Source organism: Mixophyes fleayi, chromosome 5, assembly GCF_038048845.1.
Source record: "Mixophyes fleayi isolate aMixFle1 chromosome 5, aMixFle1.hap1, whole genome shotgun sequence".
Lineage (NCBI taxonomy): Eukaryota > Metazoa > Chordata > Amphibia > Anura > Limnodynastidae > Mixophyes > Mixophyes fleayi.
In genome coordinates this window covers 103300998-103319067 of record NC_134406.1, presented here as the reverse complement: position 1 = coordinate 103319067, position 18070 = coordinate 103300998, and the positions used below count along the sequence as shown (strand labels likewise).

Here is an 18070-nt window from a genome sequence, read left to right as displayed (position 1 = left end):
AGAGCCAGGGCAATGGGCGTGCAAGTGAAAAATCCCATGCCCATTGCATTTAATGCCAAAAATAATTTGTCCTTAAGTGCATATTCCATTATATCTTTATTATTACAATCTAGGCAGCAATTTCTAAATTGTGCTGTGACGGTTACACAAGTGTATTATTGCTGTTAACAAAACAATCACAGAGAAAAGTAAGCTTTATTACAAATGATCTAAATCTCATGCATTGAGCATGGGATACTCAAATACACATACAGAAGAGGAGGCTGGAGTCTAATTATGGTATAATCTCTGTAATGCCTTCACAATTCACACTGCTAATTCCTCTGTATGTATGCTGGCAGGTACCAATACACAATTCATTGCAAGCTTCACAAATATATTCATTTTGTGTGATACTTTTGAGGAAAGTGTGAGTTGTGGTTAAGCATTGCATTGTGTGTTCTGTACTGATAATTGGGACATCTATACATTGTGGCAGTCATCTCACAGCCCTGTTTTTATTTGCAACATTATAGACATTTCATGCTGGGCATTATTTGTATGATATTATTTAGTGTACTAATTTATCTATAGTCACTTAGAGAAAGGATTGACACATAGATTTATTCTACAGTCCTCAGCATGTCTTTTAGGATTACATTTTTCACAACCAGTGCTCTTAACTACCAGGACAAGATGTACAGTACATTTAAAACTAGGGTAGGATGTGAAATGGTTTGATAACATTCTGGAATTTTGACTATCACACAAATTTTAGAAAACTTGTGAGACTGAGCTTAGTTTGTTAGAATATAAAATGATTTCAACAACAATGCTATTGAAGTTCTATGATGTTAAAAAGGGTGCAATAAATTGCGCAATGTCACAAAGTATGTTAATTCTAAAAATCGACTTCTATTACTTTAAAAACAAATTAGCAAATGGATGCAAAATGAAAAATCACTGTGCTGTTTTCTTGGACATAGGCTTTCTTTCTTGCACACATATAATTTATGTATAGCAGGAAAGCAAGACTGTATATTTTTACCTCATTTTAAAACATTTTAATAGACTTTTCAGCATTCCACAATGAAAAATATTTAAAAGGGAGATTATACAGTATTAGCCATGTTTTCCATATAGTACTATATATATTTATAATTTTTTGCAGGCGACATGGCCAAATGACCTGTGCAGCATGTGTTTCCTTAAAACAACTAGGATGCCTGTTACTAATCCAGTTAAAATGCTCATAACTTGGGAAGTTCTCCTGTCAACCTCTTTATGTGTCACTAACCCATCCAGCTGCATGCTCACATTTTCAGAAAACAGATTAGATTCAGAAGATGATTCAAAGTAATATACAGGGAACAGGGTTTATGTAGATTATCTTGAAGGCACGTAAAAGTGTTTTAACAGGTTTACAGCAGCTTCGGAATACCTACACAGCTTAGGCACTTGAGGTACAGTCATGACCAAAAGTTTTGAGAATGACACAAGTATTGGTTTTCACAAAGTTTGCTGCTTCAGTGTTTTAGACCATTTTGTTAGACGTTGCTATGGTATACTGAAGTAAAATGACAAGAATTTCATACGTGTCAAAGGCTTTTATTGACAATTATATTATGTTTATGCAAAGAGTCAATATTTGCAGTGTTGACCCTTCTTTTTGAAGACCTCTGCAATTCGCCCTGGCATGCTGCTAATCAACTTCTGGGCCACATATTGACTGATGGCCGCTCATTCTTGCCTAATCAATGCTTTTGAGGATTGACCACAAGTTCTCAATGGGATTAATGTTTGTGGAGTTTCCTGACCATGGACTCAAAATTTCGATGTTTTGATCCCAGAGCCACTTTTGCCTTATGGCAAGGTGCTCCACCATGCTGGAAAAGGCATTGTTTGTTACCAAACTGTTCTTGGATGGTTGGAAGAAGTTGCTCTTGGAGGATGTTTTGGTACCATTTTTTATTCATGGCTGTGTTCTTAGGCAAAATTGTGAGTGAGCCCACTCCATTCACTGAGAAGCAACCCCACACATGAATGGTCTCAGGATGCTTTACTGTTGGCATGACACAGGACTGATGGTAGCGCTCACCTTTCCTTCTATGGACAAGCGTTTTTCCAGATCCAAACAATCTGAAAGGGGATTCATCAGAGAAAATGACTTTACCCCAGTCCTCTGCAGTCCAATCCCTGTACCTTTTGCAGAATATCAGGCTGTGTCTGATGTTTTTCCTGTAGAGAAGTAGCTTCTTTGCTGGCTTTCCTGACATCAGGCCATCCTCCAAAAGTCGTCGCCTCACTCTGCGTGCAAATGTACTGTCACCTGCCTGCTACCATTCCTGAGCAAGTTCTTCACTGGTGGTGCCCCGATCCGCAAGCTGAATCAACTTTAGGAGACGGTCCTGGCACTTGCTGGATGTTCTTGGGTTCCCTGAAGCCTTCTTCACAACTATTGAACCTCTCTTCTTTAAGTTCTTGATGATCCGATAAGTGTTTGATTTAGGTGCAATCTTACTAGCAGCAATATCCTTGCCTGTGAAGCCGTTTTTGTGCAAAGCAATGATGACTGCATGTATTTCCTTGCAGGTAACCATGGTTAACAGAGGAAGAACAATGATATCAAGCACTACCCTCCTGTTAAAGCTTCCAGTCTGTTATTCTAACTCAATCAGTATGACAGAGTGATCTCCAGCCTTGTCCTCATCAACACTCTCACCTGTGTTAATGAGAGTATCACAGACCTGATGTCAGCTGGTCCTTGTGTGGCAGGGCTGAAATGCAGTGAAAATGTTGTTTTTTGGAATAAAGTTTATTATCATGGCAAAGAGGGACTTTGAAATTAATTGCAATTCATCTGATCACTCTTCATAACATTCTGGAGTATATGCAAATTGCCATCATAAAAACGGAGGAAGCAGACTTTGTGAAAAATAATATTTGTGTCATTCTCAAAACTTTTGGTCATGACAGTAGCTGCTTTCAAATCACGGTGAACACAGCTTTTAAGGTTATACACATAGGGCCTGATGTAGACTTGGACGCATATCCAATTGGTAAACAGAAAAACTACTGTAGGATATTGTGCATGCGCAGTAGTCAAGGATGGTCTCAGTTTGCACTCTGGCCCCTATTTATAATATGGGGATTTCCTACAGCTTGAGTTCAGGGTCGTGGGAAATTTCCATGGTATAAACAGGACTGTACTGACGCTAAAAGATCATTTGCAACAGCAGCTCTTAGGAACTCTTTGTCCGTCGTTTATGAGATTTTTATTTTTGCAGAGGCCAGGATCCATGGATGTATGACAGATGAAGATCCGGGATGTAGATGAGCTGGGACCTGTACTTCACCTGGGAAAAAATGTATTTTGACAATTAAAATATTATTATTACCCCACATCCACGCCCAGGGGTGTGGGAAGAGCCTTAGTGCTATCAGCACAGGGCTGGGTAAACCAAGGGGTGGGGCCTGCATTTTTTTTTTTTTTTTGCTGACCTCATCTCCCTAGCACTGAGCTGACCGGTCTGGGGATGGTTTGTCATTAATGCAGGGGGACTCCACGTTGCAGGTTTCCCTACTACAGTGCCAGCAAAGCCTAGTACTATTAATAGTAAATTCCGGGGGCCCCACACTTTTTGTCCCCCTGATTTTGCTACTACCAGCATAGGCTGTCAGCACTAGCGTTGGTTAAATTATTTGAGAGGGGAGCCACGTATCCGTCGCAGTGACCTGTAAGGCAGATAAAGAGGTGTGTTGGTGCAACATGCACAGTATTCTGAGTCACGCAGATCAAAAGATCCGTGCGACTCGGAATCCTATGTAAATTACGGGATGCAATTTACACTTACGATTTAAGTGTACATTGCATTCATCGCTACATCAGACCCATAGGGATCAATGATGCATATACTGAAGACACTGAAAGGAAATATTATTATTATCTTTATTGATTTGTAAGGTGCTACTATGCTCTGTAGCAATGGGCAGTGGGGATAACAGAACACACATAAAACAGGGACATACAAGGTAGACTAAATACATACAGATGTGAAAAAAGGAAGGAGGGCCCTGTACATGAGAAAATGTAACATTTTAGTGGTTGCTATGAGTTGCAGCACATTTACATTTTGTTAGTACTTTGCAAATCACTTTTTAAATGTTAAATGCACTTCCATTAAGTTATGTTAAACATTGCTCAGTTTCATTATGTTGTGAAAGTAGATAGCTTGGGGCATCATAAATATCAGTATGTAAATGGACCATGGATATATTCGACTAGAAAGCAGTAAAAGTAGTTATAATGTTTTACATAATGTGAAGACATTGGCTATGCCACACCACATATACACCACATATTATAGTAAATTGCACAAAGGTAGGCATGCAGAAAATCTATAGGGGATTTAACTATAGAGAATTAGCCCTTAGTAATCGATGACTTTCTCATTCTCGGCCTTTGACACAGTCAATCAGTCTCTTCTACTCAAATCTCTCTCTTCTTTGGGAATCCAAGGTCTTGCACTATTGTGGATCGCTTCATATCTAACTAAGCAGAAATTTTCATTCTTTCTATACCTTTTCTGAACATGCTCTCGCGGTCAGTATACCATAAGGCTGTCCTTGGACATCTTCTATTTTCCATCTACATGTATAGTTTTCATCAATGAATTCACTCATTTGGTTTACAGTATCACCTGCCTACTGATAACACTCAATCTCTAAGCACATGACCTCTCATTTCTACTGGCTCATGTTTCTGACTGACGTGCTGCCATCTCCTCTGTCATGTCCTCATGAACTTGTAATTTCTGCTCTTAAATCTGGCCCTTTGCTTGAAATAACAATAACTGTGATTAACATGACAACTGACTGCTATCTTCAGCTTAAAAACAACTCATACATGATGCAAGTAAAATATTGCATACTGTTATTATATCCCTGTTAGACTACTGCAACATTCTCCTCTGTTGGTCTGCAATTGGTCATGAATTCTGCAGCTCCACTCATACAACTTTCTTCTGCTTCTTAAGCGCTGCTCCTCTCTATCAGTCTCTACTCTGGCTATCTATCACACAAAGGATACAGTTCAAAATCCTAGCCTTGATCTACAAAACACTCACATTGAGCCTCCACTCTACACATAACCTCCTTTGCTTTTCGTCTCTATTTACCTCTACTCCCTAATGCCTGAAGGGTTTCTCATTCTGTACCCTTTCTGTGGAACTTTCTTCCTCGTGCTGTGGATACAGAGTCTCTTAAGATTTTAAAAGCTCCATCAAACCTTATGAATCAAGTACATATTCTGATCTCATCATAACTTATTCCAGTATAAATTCCCTAACATACACACACACACACACACAGACAGACAGACAGACTAGGGTCAATTTAGATAGCAGCCAATTAACCTACCAGTATGTTTTTTGGAGTGTGGGAGGAAACCGGAGAACCCGGAGGAAACCCACGCAAACACGGGGAGAACATACAAACGCCTCACAGATAAGGCCATGGTTGGGAATCGAACTCATGACCCCAGTGCTGTGAGGCAGAAGTACTAACCACTAGGCCACCGTATCACTTACAGCTTACTCTGTACAATGCTGAATAAGACATTGGTGCTTTATAAATAAATAATAATAGGTAGCTCTGTGTTTATCACATCAACTGTTGATTAGCAAAACTGTCCATAGTCCACTTTCTAATAGATGTGTGAATAATCTGTAATTATTCACACCACATCTGTTCATAAAGGTTACTGGTTGCTGCAAGTAAATGGAGAGGTGCTCTGTGAAAGATCAACTTTGTATTTCTTTCACCGAAGCTCTGGACATTGCAATGTCATATGAGCAGAATGGGAGGGACAAGAAAGGAAAGACGCTGAACAGCTCAATTGTGTGCTGAGTGCTCCCTCTAAGTCATGTGTAGTTCGCCAGCACACAATTTAGGCAAGCTATTCTGTAGCTCCCTCAACTGCATGGGAAAGAGGAGTGTGTCTACCATAAACATCTCCCAGTACTGTCAGTCTGTCTCCCAGTACCGCTGTCAGTCTGTCTATCCTGTGATATCTCCCAGTCCGGGTGCCACTCTGTATCCCAGTCCTGTCTTGTCAATCTGTATCCCAGTCCTATCAGTTTGTCTCCCAGTCCTGTCTTGTCTGTGTGTCTGTCCGTCCTGTGAGTCTGTTTCCCAGTCCTGTCAGTTTGTCTATCTCTCCTGTCTTTGTCTCACAGTCCTGGTCATTGTGTCTGAGCCTTCTCTCCCTCCTTTCCGAGTCTGTCTCTCTGTCTTGTTAGTGTGTGAGACAGGGGCTGATTGGCCATAGACCTTACCGGGAGATTTCCTGGTAGATAAATGATGTCCCCTCTCCCCCTCATAATCTCATAGGGCCGCTTGGGGCAGGACCAGACCCATGCCCAATTATTTGGGACAGCAGCTGGAGAGATTGGGCCAGCCTGTGCACATGTGCCTTCCTGCTCCTTCGTCGACATACCAGTGCAGTCTCGTCTGAAGAAGTGCCACTGCCTACTCCCTTCTGCTTCCCCACATCTACCTCTCTTTCATTCCTCTCCTCCTTCCACTCGCATCCTCGAGGGAAAAATAATGTAGCCTGTTCCAAGTAAGCCTGCACACCTGCCTTGACTTACCCTGTCCTCCAATTTCCCCTCTGTTAGTCTCACCTTCTGTTTATGTCTGCAGCAGTCCCCCCCATTCTCTGTCACCTCCTATCACTGCCCCCCTTTTGTGTGTGTGCCTGACCCCATTTCTCTTTCTGCCTCTGCCAATTTTTGTATGTGCCCCTCCCCCTTTGTCCCTAGACAAAAGGCGGTTGTCAAGCAATTTCCCCCACTTTGCATACTTTCTTTAACTATGATCATTCACTGAACATTAATATTCTTTACATTTGCCTTATTGAACATTTTTGCAATTAGAACTCAGTTCCCCTCCTCTACCTCCCCCCCTTTGTGTGCGTTCATCTCTGTCTCCTTATTGTTTGTGTCTGTACCTTTCTTTTTCAGCCTTTGTGTGTCAGTCTCTCTGTCTACAATTTTGGATGTATACCAATGTCTACCCATGTGTGTTTCTTTGTCAACACCGAAAATTATTTCTGTGTCTGTCTCCACATTATGTGTGCCAGTCCCTTTCTTTCTCCCCCTTTGTTTGTATGTCTCCCATTCTCCCCTCATCTTAAATGGCCCCCCTCCTTTTTCTACAATCTGGCCCCACAACTCACTGGCCTCTAGAGCCACAGCTTCTCCTTCCTTGTCCTACACTTCTCCTTTCATTAAGCATTTCTTTCCTCCTCTTCTGCTAGAACCATTGCTGGTGGCTGCTGATCACAAGTGACATGGACGAACAAAAGCACAACCATGTACAACACCACAATTGAACCTAAGAATGGCAGGTTGTCAGGATCTGCCTGCAAACTTATACATTACATGCTGCTTTGCATGGCAGCTCCTGCCTTTTTGTCCTATTATTGTATTGTATTGGCAGTACCTCCACTCACCAGAGGTGCTGCTATTGTGCTTTATTGTGTGCATTAGGGGTTAACCTTCCTGTGCACTAATCATTCCATGCACCTGGGTGTGGTCCATTTAAACCTGTTTCCCCCAGCACACATGGCTGGTTATTGTTGTCCTATCCTGATGTCAGATCCTGTTGGTGCACCCTGTGGAATCTTTCTCCTGCCTTGCTCCTGTGATTATGCTGCGTTGGGATCTATCTCAGCATACAATCTGCTGACCTGTTCCTTATTTGTACCTGGGACTTATCTGTGCATTTCCCTTTGCATGCTGCCTGGAATATTTCCTCACCTCCCATTTACCTGCATCAGCTGTATATCTGGCAAACTCTGCAAGATATTATGTCATCAACTGTTCTCCAGCAATTAACATTGTTTGTTTTTCACCTATCAATGACTCCTCAGCTGTATTTCTACTCTGATCCGTGACACAGGTAAGCGCCTGATTTCTGATTTTAATAATTTGTGTTGAGTGTCTGAATAAACTTTTGCTATATTATGGAGGGGATTCAATTAGCCGCGAGGTGTCTCCAGAACGTCCGTAAGACACTTTGTGGTAGAGAATTGAGAAGATATCTGCTCATTTTTCCTTGCACCCAGAAAATAAATGGAGATTTGTACCGCAATTGCCGACAATGTGCGTGACACAACATCACTGGCAACTGAAACTCCGCCTATGGGTCTTATTCATCATGCTCAAGTCTCCATGAGTGCACGTGCTAATGAGGTTTTGAGTCACTGCTGCTCAGGGATTCCTCAATGAAGATTTTGCATGCACTGGAGGGCTGATTTAAAGGACGAAATACCCTTTAATAAACCAATAGTTTTTTCCTCACTTCAAAGGGTTCTCCATGCAAAGGCAATCATTCCATTGGCAGAGGTTACTATCGGTAACAGAAGCATAATTGCTTGCAGTAACCCCTGTCAATGGAAAAATTGCCTTTGCACAGGGAAGTCTATTTAGCAAGTATTGTGGTGGAACTTGTACCACCGCAATACCTGTTCTGTTATCACCATCTCAGTCATTGGCACGGCTTACCATTGTTGTGTCTATTACTAACAGCATGTTAGTTCTGCCTACTTTGTGTTGACTCCTAAAGTTTTGGCCTCGCCTACATGCAGCCACTTATTTTTCAGGGTCACAATCTGCTCCTGGTTTGAGACTGTCTCCCTGTCCTGTCTCTGAGCATGTTGAAGTCAGGGAAGATTATATTACTTTTTTGGTATTTTAATTGGCTTAGGGTGTGACCGTATCCTGGATGTAATTTACAGTATTTGCTTTAAGGACTCAAACACGTATAATTACAGTAAAACATAACACTTTACCTGCAGTTCATCAGATGCAACAACTATGTGTTGAAGGCAGCTAGAACTATTCTTATTATATTGAACTTTGGGGGCCTATTTAATAAGTCTTAAACCTAGCGGAAACTGCATGGTTTAGGCATTTTTAAGTATCATAGCTATTTAACAAAAGCCTAGCGCAGCAGATATCACAGATATCTCCTGCATTAGGCCAAGTATCGCATTATATATCAGTCCACATATTTCATAATTGGGGTTGTGGTCTGTGCTAACTTATCAATTCTGAAGATGACGTTAGCTGTTCTGCCTTATGGGGACAGCATCGCAGGAGAGGGATCTTCAGATCCCTGTCTGGCAGGCTTCGTGCTCTCCCCAGGGGCAGGGGGGCATCTGCCGGTCCCATAGTGGGCTACCTTGGGCTGGGTCACTGGACCACTTGCATTTTATTTTCTTTAAAATGTTTCTAATAGGCTGCTGAGTTGAGTCTTGCCCCCCCCCAGGCTAAAATTTGCCAGCCCGCCCCTGGCTTTCCCCTCAGGGTCTAAAGTAAAATCATCACTGGGACACCCTCTTGTGTTGGGATGAATTTCAAAGGATGATAATTAACGGGGGGAAGTGCGACCATTAATAAACAGGCCCCTTGGTCTCTATGGTAAGTGTATCTTCCATACTCACTGCAGTATAGAATGCACCTGGAACACACAGTGTGCTGGACAAAGCTAACTTCACAGCATTACAAATGTTATAGTTTAGTGTGCATAGTATATGTGAACAACTTTATAGTTCTAGTGAGGTAGACGTTAAGAAGGTTTTCTAAGAAATGTATTTATATCATGTATCCAACTATCATCTTTTATATCATAAGAGTGATCTCTGTCATGAAATGTTTATTTATTCACTTGTTAGCAATAGTGTGAAGTCTTTAGGAGATCAACCTTGGATTTATTTTCATTTGGTAGACCAATTATATTTACTATCCCTATTGCAAATGTGCTGTGTACCATCCAAGGCATAATGTAATAAAGTCAGTGACACATAGAGATTTGTCATTTAAAGCGCGTTTCAATTACAAATGCTGATTTCAATACAGACTGTGTATTTTATAAATGTAAATAACGTATACAACTTTTTATCATTATTATTCATAGATATCAAAGGCATGTGTGCATCTAAGTACGTTTCCAAAAATGTATCTATTCAGATAATACTAGAATTTTGATCCACTTCAGTATTTTTCCTACATTTTGTCTTCCCTGTCTGTATATTCTTCATGTTAACATTTGAGATCATTAAAATAAGTTGTTTTTGTCCATATGGTGTCCCGGGAACAGGTAGCAGACACCGTCTCCTGAAGCATACACTTTGGAATTCAGCACGCAGTATAGGACACAAAAGTCCAGAAATCTGGTGCAACTTACCGCAGCTAGTTTAATTAGGTCATCAAAAAATAAGTAGCAAAACATCCAAATAAATCCTAGCCTGACCAACTCTTATTAACAAATACACCCTCTGTATGTGTGGGTAATCTAGTGTCCAACCCACAAAAACAATAGTTGCAGACAAGTTTGTCTCACTTACAAGGAAATCAAGTGTTTTTCTCTGCATAGGCTTTCCTGTGTCTTTCCCCCAGGAAGGGAAACAAACACAGTATGCTGCCCCACCCTTTACCTAGACTTTACAACTGCAACTGCTAATCAGCCTGCTGTCTTGTTGGGAGTCCAGAAGTCCCAAACTGGGCCTTAGGGTGGAGGCCCATCCTCTCTCCTCCATTCACTCAAGGGAACCCCTATTTATCCATCTTTGAATTTAGTTTCAGGCATCATTTAATGTATTTTAATTTACTAGTTAATATATTGCTTATTACTGTTTAATTGTTCTAAGTAAGTTTATCTCAGCATCACAGTTAATAAATAATAAATTCTAAATATATATTGCACAAAAAGAAGAAGAAGAAAAGAAGCTCCATGACCTGAGTGAATCAACAAACAAGTAAATATAGTCACATATATGTAATGAAAAGGAATTTTATTCAACCAACTAAAAGAAAGAAAAGAATAATCCCTCAACATATACTCCAGAGGACATTGCAACAGCAAAGGGTGTAGGTCGCTGTGCAAACATGTTAATGAATCTTAGAAAATCAAACAAACAATACAATTTTTTTTTAAAAAACATCAACATAAATGTAAAATATAAAAAGTTAAATGAACCACAAGGTGGCTCCAAAGTAGCATGGTGGTTTGTGTTGAACCAGGTAAATATTACCCAAACAATTCCAAGCTTCAGCACTACACATAATGAAAATTATAAAAAGAAACAATATTACCAATGTAATACTGAGAATACAAAGTTCAAGTGCAAAGTTTATTCTGGCTACAAAATAGATACAATTAATATTGCATAAAAATAGAATGTAAACATATGAGGTTGCAGTAAGAACCTCTGTTTACACTGAACGGCAGATGCTGTTCATAATAAAAAATCAAAGCACAATTTAAAATTAATGAAACAGAAGTATATGTTGTCTGACCACAGGTAACTGTCAGTCACTTACAGAAAAGAATTAACGAATAGTAGAAAAAAGCAAGTAATTGACAATTAGCTCAATGATGATCACAGATGCTGCACTGTATAATAATAATAATAATAATACAAAATAATGAAAAAGGGCAGCCAGATTAGTAAAATGTATCTACGAGATTGTCATGTAGCTTTAATGCTTATTAATGATCTTTTCTTAACCAGTAAATTTCCACAAAGGTCTTTGTTCACTTTCAGCATTGGAAAATGCATCATATACAGGTGCATGGCATCATAAATTTGTGGTAGGTTTTTAATGATTCATCACTAAATATAGCTCTGGTATACCTTCCCTTCTGTAAATGCAGCAGCAGTACTCTAAGAGATGGTCTTTAGTGTTATAGAGGGCACTATATGATTAGTTAGCTAGATATAGGCAGCTGCATTACCACCTTCATAAACAATTTAACTAAAGTGTTTGCGTGGGTTTCCTCCGGGTGCTTCAGTTTCCTCCCACACTCCAAAAACATACTGGTAGGTTAATTGGCTGCTAACAAATTTACCCTAGTCTCTGTCTGTGTGTGTGTGTGTGTGTATTAGGGAATTTAAAATGTAAGCCCCAATGGGACAGGGACTCATGTGAGTGAGTTGTCTGTACAGCGCTGCAGAATCAGTGGCGCTATATAAATAAATGGTAATAATAATAATAATAATAATAATAATAATAATAATATTCAAGTGCCTCTTCCCCTAGCCAGAGCCTCTGGAAAAATGAGAAATGTAGGCTAGGGCATGCTAGTTTATTTTACAAAGTTTTTTATAAAGGTGTTAATGCAGCTTTAATATGTAGATGGGGATTACTCTGTTCAATTAACAGATAGAACAACGTTATTTCATACAGATGGCATAGCTGCACTTTTGTTATATTGTGTATTACAGAAGTGCCAAATCAATTTAGTTTGCAAACTGCCAATGGAAGCGGAGAGTGGTATAAGTGAGAGGACCAATCATAATTTGCAGAAAACTACAAAAGATTGAGCTTTTAGATTGATCCTCCCACTCCCCCCTTTCTACGCCGCCGGTTTTCAGCCAGGGCTGTAAGAGGAACATTTGTCTCAGGGTACAGCTAGGCTGAGGGACACAATAGTAAAATCTTCGATGTAGTTGGTTATGCAACTTTAACGTAACATGAAAAATTCCACATGAGGATTATTTCCCTCTAAGATTAACGGTAGAAGAGTTCAAGAAGATTTACACCAACTTCTTCCCGTACGGTGACGCTTCAAAGTTTGCAGAGCACGTATTTCGCTACGGGTTTGATTGGATCAGCAATATGACTAATGTGACAAGCGCATTTTTTTCTTTATAAGCATTTGTGAAACTATAAAGTGTTATATATATTTATATATATATATATATATATATATATATATATATATTTCCACATACCTCACATCTGTTTCCACTAGTAGATGCTGTATTGAAAACCTCTTCATAATCGTCGCTTTCCAAATTTCCTATGCTTCCCTCATTCTGTTGAAAACAAAAAGTTATAATACCATTTTCAATTATTGAATTGCATTTATATACCATTCAAACTACAGTATTGAACAGGTCGGAATAGGAGAGACAAAGAGCTAACTCAAAGAATGGCATAAATGTATGGTAATAGATAAATGGTTGGTGCGGAAAATTAGTTTATTTATTGCATTTAGGATATAGTGGAGGAAGGAAAATCTTAAGAAGTGATAAACACTTAACAGGAAGTTATAAGTTTATTATTACTATCCTTCATTTATACAGTACTAGTAACATATCACAACACACTTTACAAAAAAACAGATCCTGGTTGGGTATGACAATTGAAGGAAATAGAAATTTCATTAACAAAACAGAACAGTTACATTAATGTCAAAAAAGTCTGGAGAATGTTCTAGACCTGATGAGCACCAAAGCACGACTCCCCCCTACAGAATCCTTCTAACATACAGTAGATTTATATATATATATATATATATATATATATATATATATACATGTGTGAAGAGAGTCTGCAGAGTGCGCCTCGTATTGAACAAGGTAAGCGGGGGAGAGGAGGGGAGTAGTTTGTGTGACATGGTATGAATATAGTGTGTGACAGTGTAAATATAGTATGTGTGTGTGACAGGGTATGAATACAGTGTGTGTGTGTGTGACAGTGTGTATGTGTATGTGTGTGTGTGACAGGGTATGAATATAGTGTGTGTGACAGTGTAAATATAGTATGTGTGTGTGGGCCAGTGTATGACTATATCATGTGTATGTGTGGGACAGTGTACGACTATAGTATGTGTGTGGGACAGTGTATGACTATAGTATGTGTGACAGTGTATAACTATAGTGTGTGTGGGCCAGTGTAAGACTATAGTTTGTGTGTGTGATGATGATGAATGATGATGATGATGATGTGTGTGTGTGTGCCAGTGCAAGACTATAGTTTATGTGTGGGGGCCAGTGTAAGACTATAGTATTGTGTGTGTGTGGGCCAGTGTAAGACTATAGTATGTGTGTGGGGCCAGTGTAAGACTATAGTATGTGTGTGGGGGCCAGTTTAAGACTACAGTATATGTGTGGGGCCCAGTGTAAGACTATAATATGTGTGTGGGGGCCAGTGCAAGACTATAGTATGTGTGTGGTGGCCAGTGTAAGACTATAGTATGTGTGTGGGGGCCAGTGTAAGACTATAGTATGTGTGTGGTGGCCAGTGTAAGACTATAGTATGTGTGTGGTGGCCAGTGTAAGACTATAGTATGTGTGTGGGGGCCAGTGTAAGACTATAGTATGTGTGTGGTGGCCAGTGTAAGACTATAGTATGTGTGTGGGGGCCAGTGTAAGACTATAGTATGTGTGTGGTGGCTAGTGTAAGACTATAGTATGTGTGTGGGGGCCAGTGTAAGACTATAGTATGTGTGTGGGCCAGTGTAAGACTATAGTTTGTGTGTGGGCCAGTGTAAGACTATAGTATGTGTGAGGGCCAAATGTAAGACTCTAGTATGTGTGTGGGGGCCAGTGTAAGACTATAGTATGTGTGTGGGGGCCAGTGTAAGACTCTAGTATGTGTGTGGGGGCCTGTGTAAGACTATTGTATGTGTGTGGGGCCAGTGTAAGACTATAGTATGTGTGTGTGGCCCAGTGTAAGACTATAGCATGTGTGCAACAAAGTACAACTGTACACAAGGCCGGACTGGCCATCTGGCAGTTCTGGCAAATGCCAGAAGGGCCGATGGCTAGATGGGCTGGCCCCATTACTCGGCGCACAGACTGTCATGCTGGAACCCAGCATGACAGTCTGTGCTCCGAGTAATGGGGCCGGCCCTACACTGACTTCCTGGTGGCCGAGTGTCTCCCCCCTCTCTCCCTCCCCTATGAATGGGTCACTGGCAATCAGAGTCACATGGGGCGTGCACCATGTGATAGGTGCCATCCCATGTGTGAAGAGTCTGCAGAGTGCGCCTTGTATCGAACAAGGTAAGCGGGGGAGAGGAGGGGAGTAGTTTGTGTGACACTATAGTATGTGTGACAGTGTATAACTATAGTGTGTGTGGGTCAGTGTAAGACTATAGTTTGTGTGTGCACCAGTGTAAGATTATAGTATGTGTGTGGGGGCCAGTGTAAGACTATAGCATGTGTGTGGGGGCCAGTGTAAGACTATAGTATGTGTGTGGGGGCCAGTGTAAGACTAAAGTATGTGTGTGGGGGCCTGTGTAAGACTCTAGTATGTGTGTGGGGGCCTGTGTAAGACTATAGTATATGTGTGGGGCCCAGTGTAAGACTATAGTATGTGTGTGGGGCCCAGTGTAAGACTATAGTATGTGTGTGGGGGCCAGTGTAAGACTATAGTATGTGTGTGGGGCCCAGTGTAAGACTATAGTATTTGTGTGGGGGCCAGTGTAAGACTATAGCATGTGTGTGGGGGCCAGTGTAAGACTATAGTATGTGTGTGGGGGCCTGTGTAAGACTCTAGTATGTGTGTGGGGCCCAGTTTAAGACTACAGTATATGTGTGGGGCCCAGTGTAAGACTATAGTATGTGTGTGTACAGTCTGTACACAATCTGTATCCAGATGCTCTAAATATGTTCAATATTCCCATGTAATATAATTTGGCCAGATAAGATTAATTAACATTTAGTTATAGAAATTTCCAATAATTTTGTGAAGCAAAAGGTAAATGTGTTTTTTTTTTAAGTTTTAATATGACAAAATATGACAAATGATATGCCAAGAATCCTAAGAGCTTTTTATATCAGGACTATTAACTTACTGACCAATATAAACAAGCATAAGGTCAGGTTGGGTTTCGCTTTGTTATAACAATGTAATGTTTCCTAGTGCGCATTAACTATAGAATTCTTTTGTCAATTGACATTTGGTCATGTACACAGGTATGTAAGGGAGAGGCTTGAATGTAAGAAAATAAAAAATGACACTCCTTACAGGATCTAAAAATACCATATACAAGTCATTTACCTTATCTACTTACTAATAAACAAATGATTACTCTATAAGGTCAAAGAGTACATTCAGCCATTCTGACTAGTTAATGTATTTTTTTAAATTAAACTTTAAACTATTTAACCTTACAATACAACACTGTAAAATGTTAGCATGGAATTAATATAAATATGACCTATTTATAATTAGAAAACACAAGCCTACAATTTGATTCTCCACTTCACAAGATCCTGGGGTTGAGTGCTGGGGGGAGGGGCTAGCTGTGCAAATCTCATCATTAATCCTTGCCCCTGCTGCACAATGCCAGTATAATACAGCAGGGGTTGGGGCCTGAATAACGGGATCGCTGTGAATCATGTCATTAAGCACCACTCCCACCCACTTCACCTGGGTAGTGGACAGCATGTGGGACCTTGCACTGCTCTCCTGGGAGAATCTCCCAGGCATTGTGGGAGAATAGGCAACAATGCATTTACTTTCATTTACTCTTTTTTTTTATAAACAAAGAAGCATTGGCTACACTTGACATAGGCATTGGATGCACATGATCATATTGTATTTATGAACATGTGCCTCTGTAACCTCAAAGTTTCAAATGTAATATTTAACACAGATTTGCAGCTTAATAAAAGCAGCATGTCTAACAGCTATCAGGAATTTATATAAACTATAATGGGCAGAGAAATCCTGAGATTAAGGTTGTGGCGGATCCGGGGGGGGGGGGGGGGGGGGGGGCGATTGGGGCAATCGCCCCCCCTAGCAGAGACTTGCTGCCGACGGCTACACAGTATGTGCAGGTCCATTCGGCAGTGACAGGCAGGGACAGTGTGCTGTCCGGCTGCTCTGATTGTGTTTTTAACACAATCAGTGCGGCCGGGCAGCACACTGTCCCTGCCTGTCACTGCCTAGTGGACCTGCACATAGTGTGCAGCCGCCGGCAGCCTCAGATGTTAGAAAGGGGGCGGGGCCTAAATCGCCCCCCCCTAAATCGCCCCGGGTAGAACAGTTTTCTAGATCCGCCCCTGGATTAAGGGGCCTATTTATTAACAAGCGGCAATAAACATGATTTTTTTTATTGCTGCTTATCCTAGTGATAAAAAAAATCTGCGATCACTGCAATTTATAAATAATATATCGCTAAAGCAGCGGAGCCATACTCGGCTGACTCAGCAATACTGGCCTAACTTACCTCTTCGCTGGGCCAGTCTCAGGGAATCTGAACATGTGTGACCCGGCTAGCCAGTTCACGGATGCCAAGAAAAAAAATATATATAAAACACTTTGGTAAAAAAAAAAACCCATAAAGTCCCATAAAATCCATCTTATCGCTTCATTCCCTGTCTGCCCTATCCCCTATTTGTTTTCTTACAGTATTTCTAAAAACTGGTCATCTTCATGTCTCTGTTGTACTTTTATTGTTTCTGGTGTCTTTTACCATGATTGTTACAACTGCATTTGGCCTGTGCACACAGTTTTGGTTTAATTGTTCTGTTATACACGCAAATGTATGTATACTTTTGACAATGCAAAATAAAGAATTATAATAAAAAAGAAAAGAAAAAAAAGATGAAAATATGAAAAAAATATTTTAAAAATATTGCCTGCTGGAAAAAATGCTTTATTCAAACCTGAAATGGCAATAACAGAACAAGTACTGTTAAATAGGTTACCCCATGGAGAAGCTTATCTCTGCAGAAACACCTGGTGGGGATTACCACCTGCAATAGAAGTGTTATCACAAGCGTTGACCATCTCATGTATAGAGTGAAGCCCTATCGCCACCAAAAACCCTATTGTTAGTGCATAGCACAGGGGTTGCTCCATGCAACTGTTTTTTCCAGTGTCCCTCCACTTCTTTTACAAACCCAACTGAAAGGTGTGAATAGGAAGGATAATTGAAAGCTGTAATCCAAAAATTATGGCTTGTGTTCAGGGCCGTCTTAACAACATTATAGGTCCCCGAGCAAAGCAGTCCACTGGGGCCCTACCTACACAACCACTCACAGGAATAAAAATGTAAATTATCGATAAAATTAAGCTTACATTTATTGGTACCTTCAACAACATCAGTATTTAAACATTAAAAAAACATGCTGTACAGCAGAGATAAATGCATATAAACGTTTGAACAATATAACATGAGCCTTGAAGTTAAAAAACAAGAAATTCAACATAAAAATGGTACTGAGTTGGTAAATCATACAGACGGAGATGGCTCCGTAAAAAATTACTAGGAATTATTTCTT

At 40.3% G+C, this 18070-nt stretch overlaps 1 protein-coding gene across 2 annotated transcripts in view; it reads right to left on the bottom strand.

The window, feature by feature from the left end:
• COBL (cordon-bleu WH2 repeat protein) overlaps window positions 1-18070 on the bottom strand; it is a 329526-nt gene that overhangs the window by 185229 nt on the left and 126227 nt on the right. For both annotated transcript variants that reach the window (XM_075212632.1, XM_075212631.1), the window contains one exon: window positions 12782-12865. In XM_075212632.1, the coding sequence (XP_075068733.1) occupies window positions 12782-12865 (84 nt within the window). The remainder of the gene's footprint in view (window positions 1-12781; window positions 12866-18070) is intronic.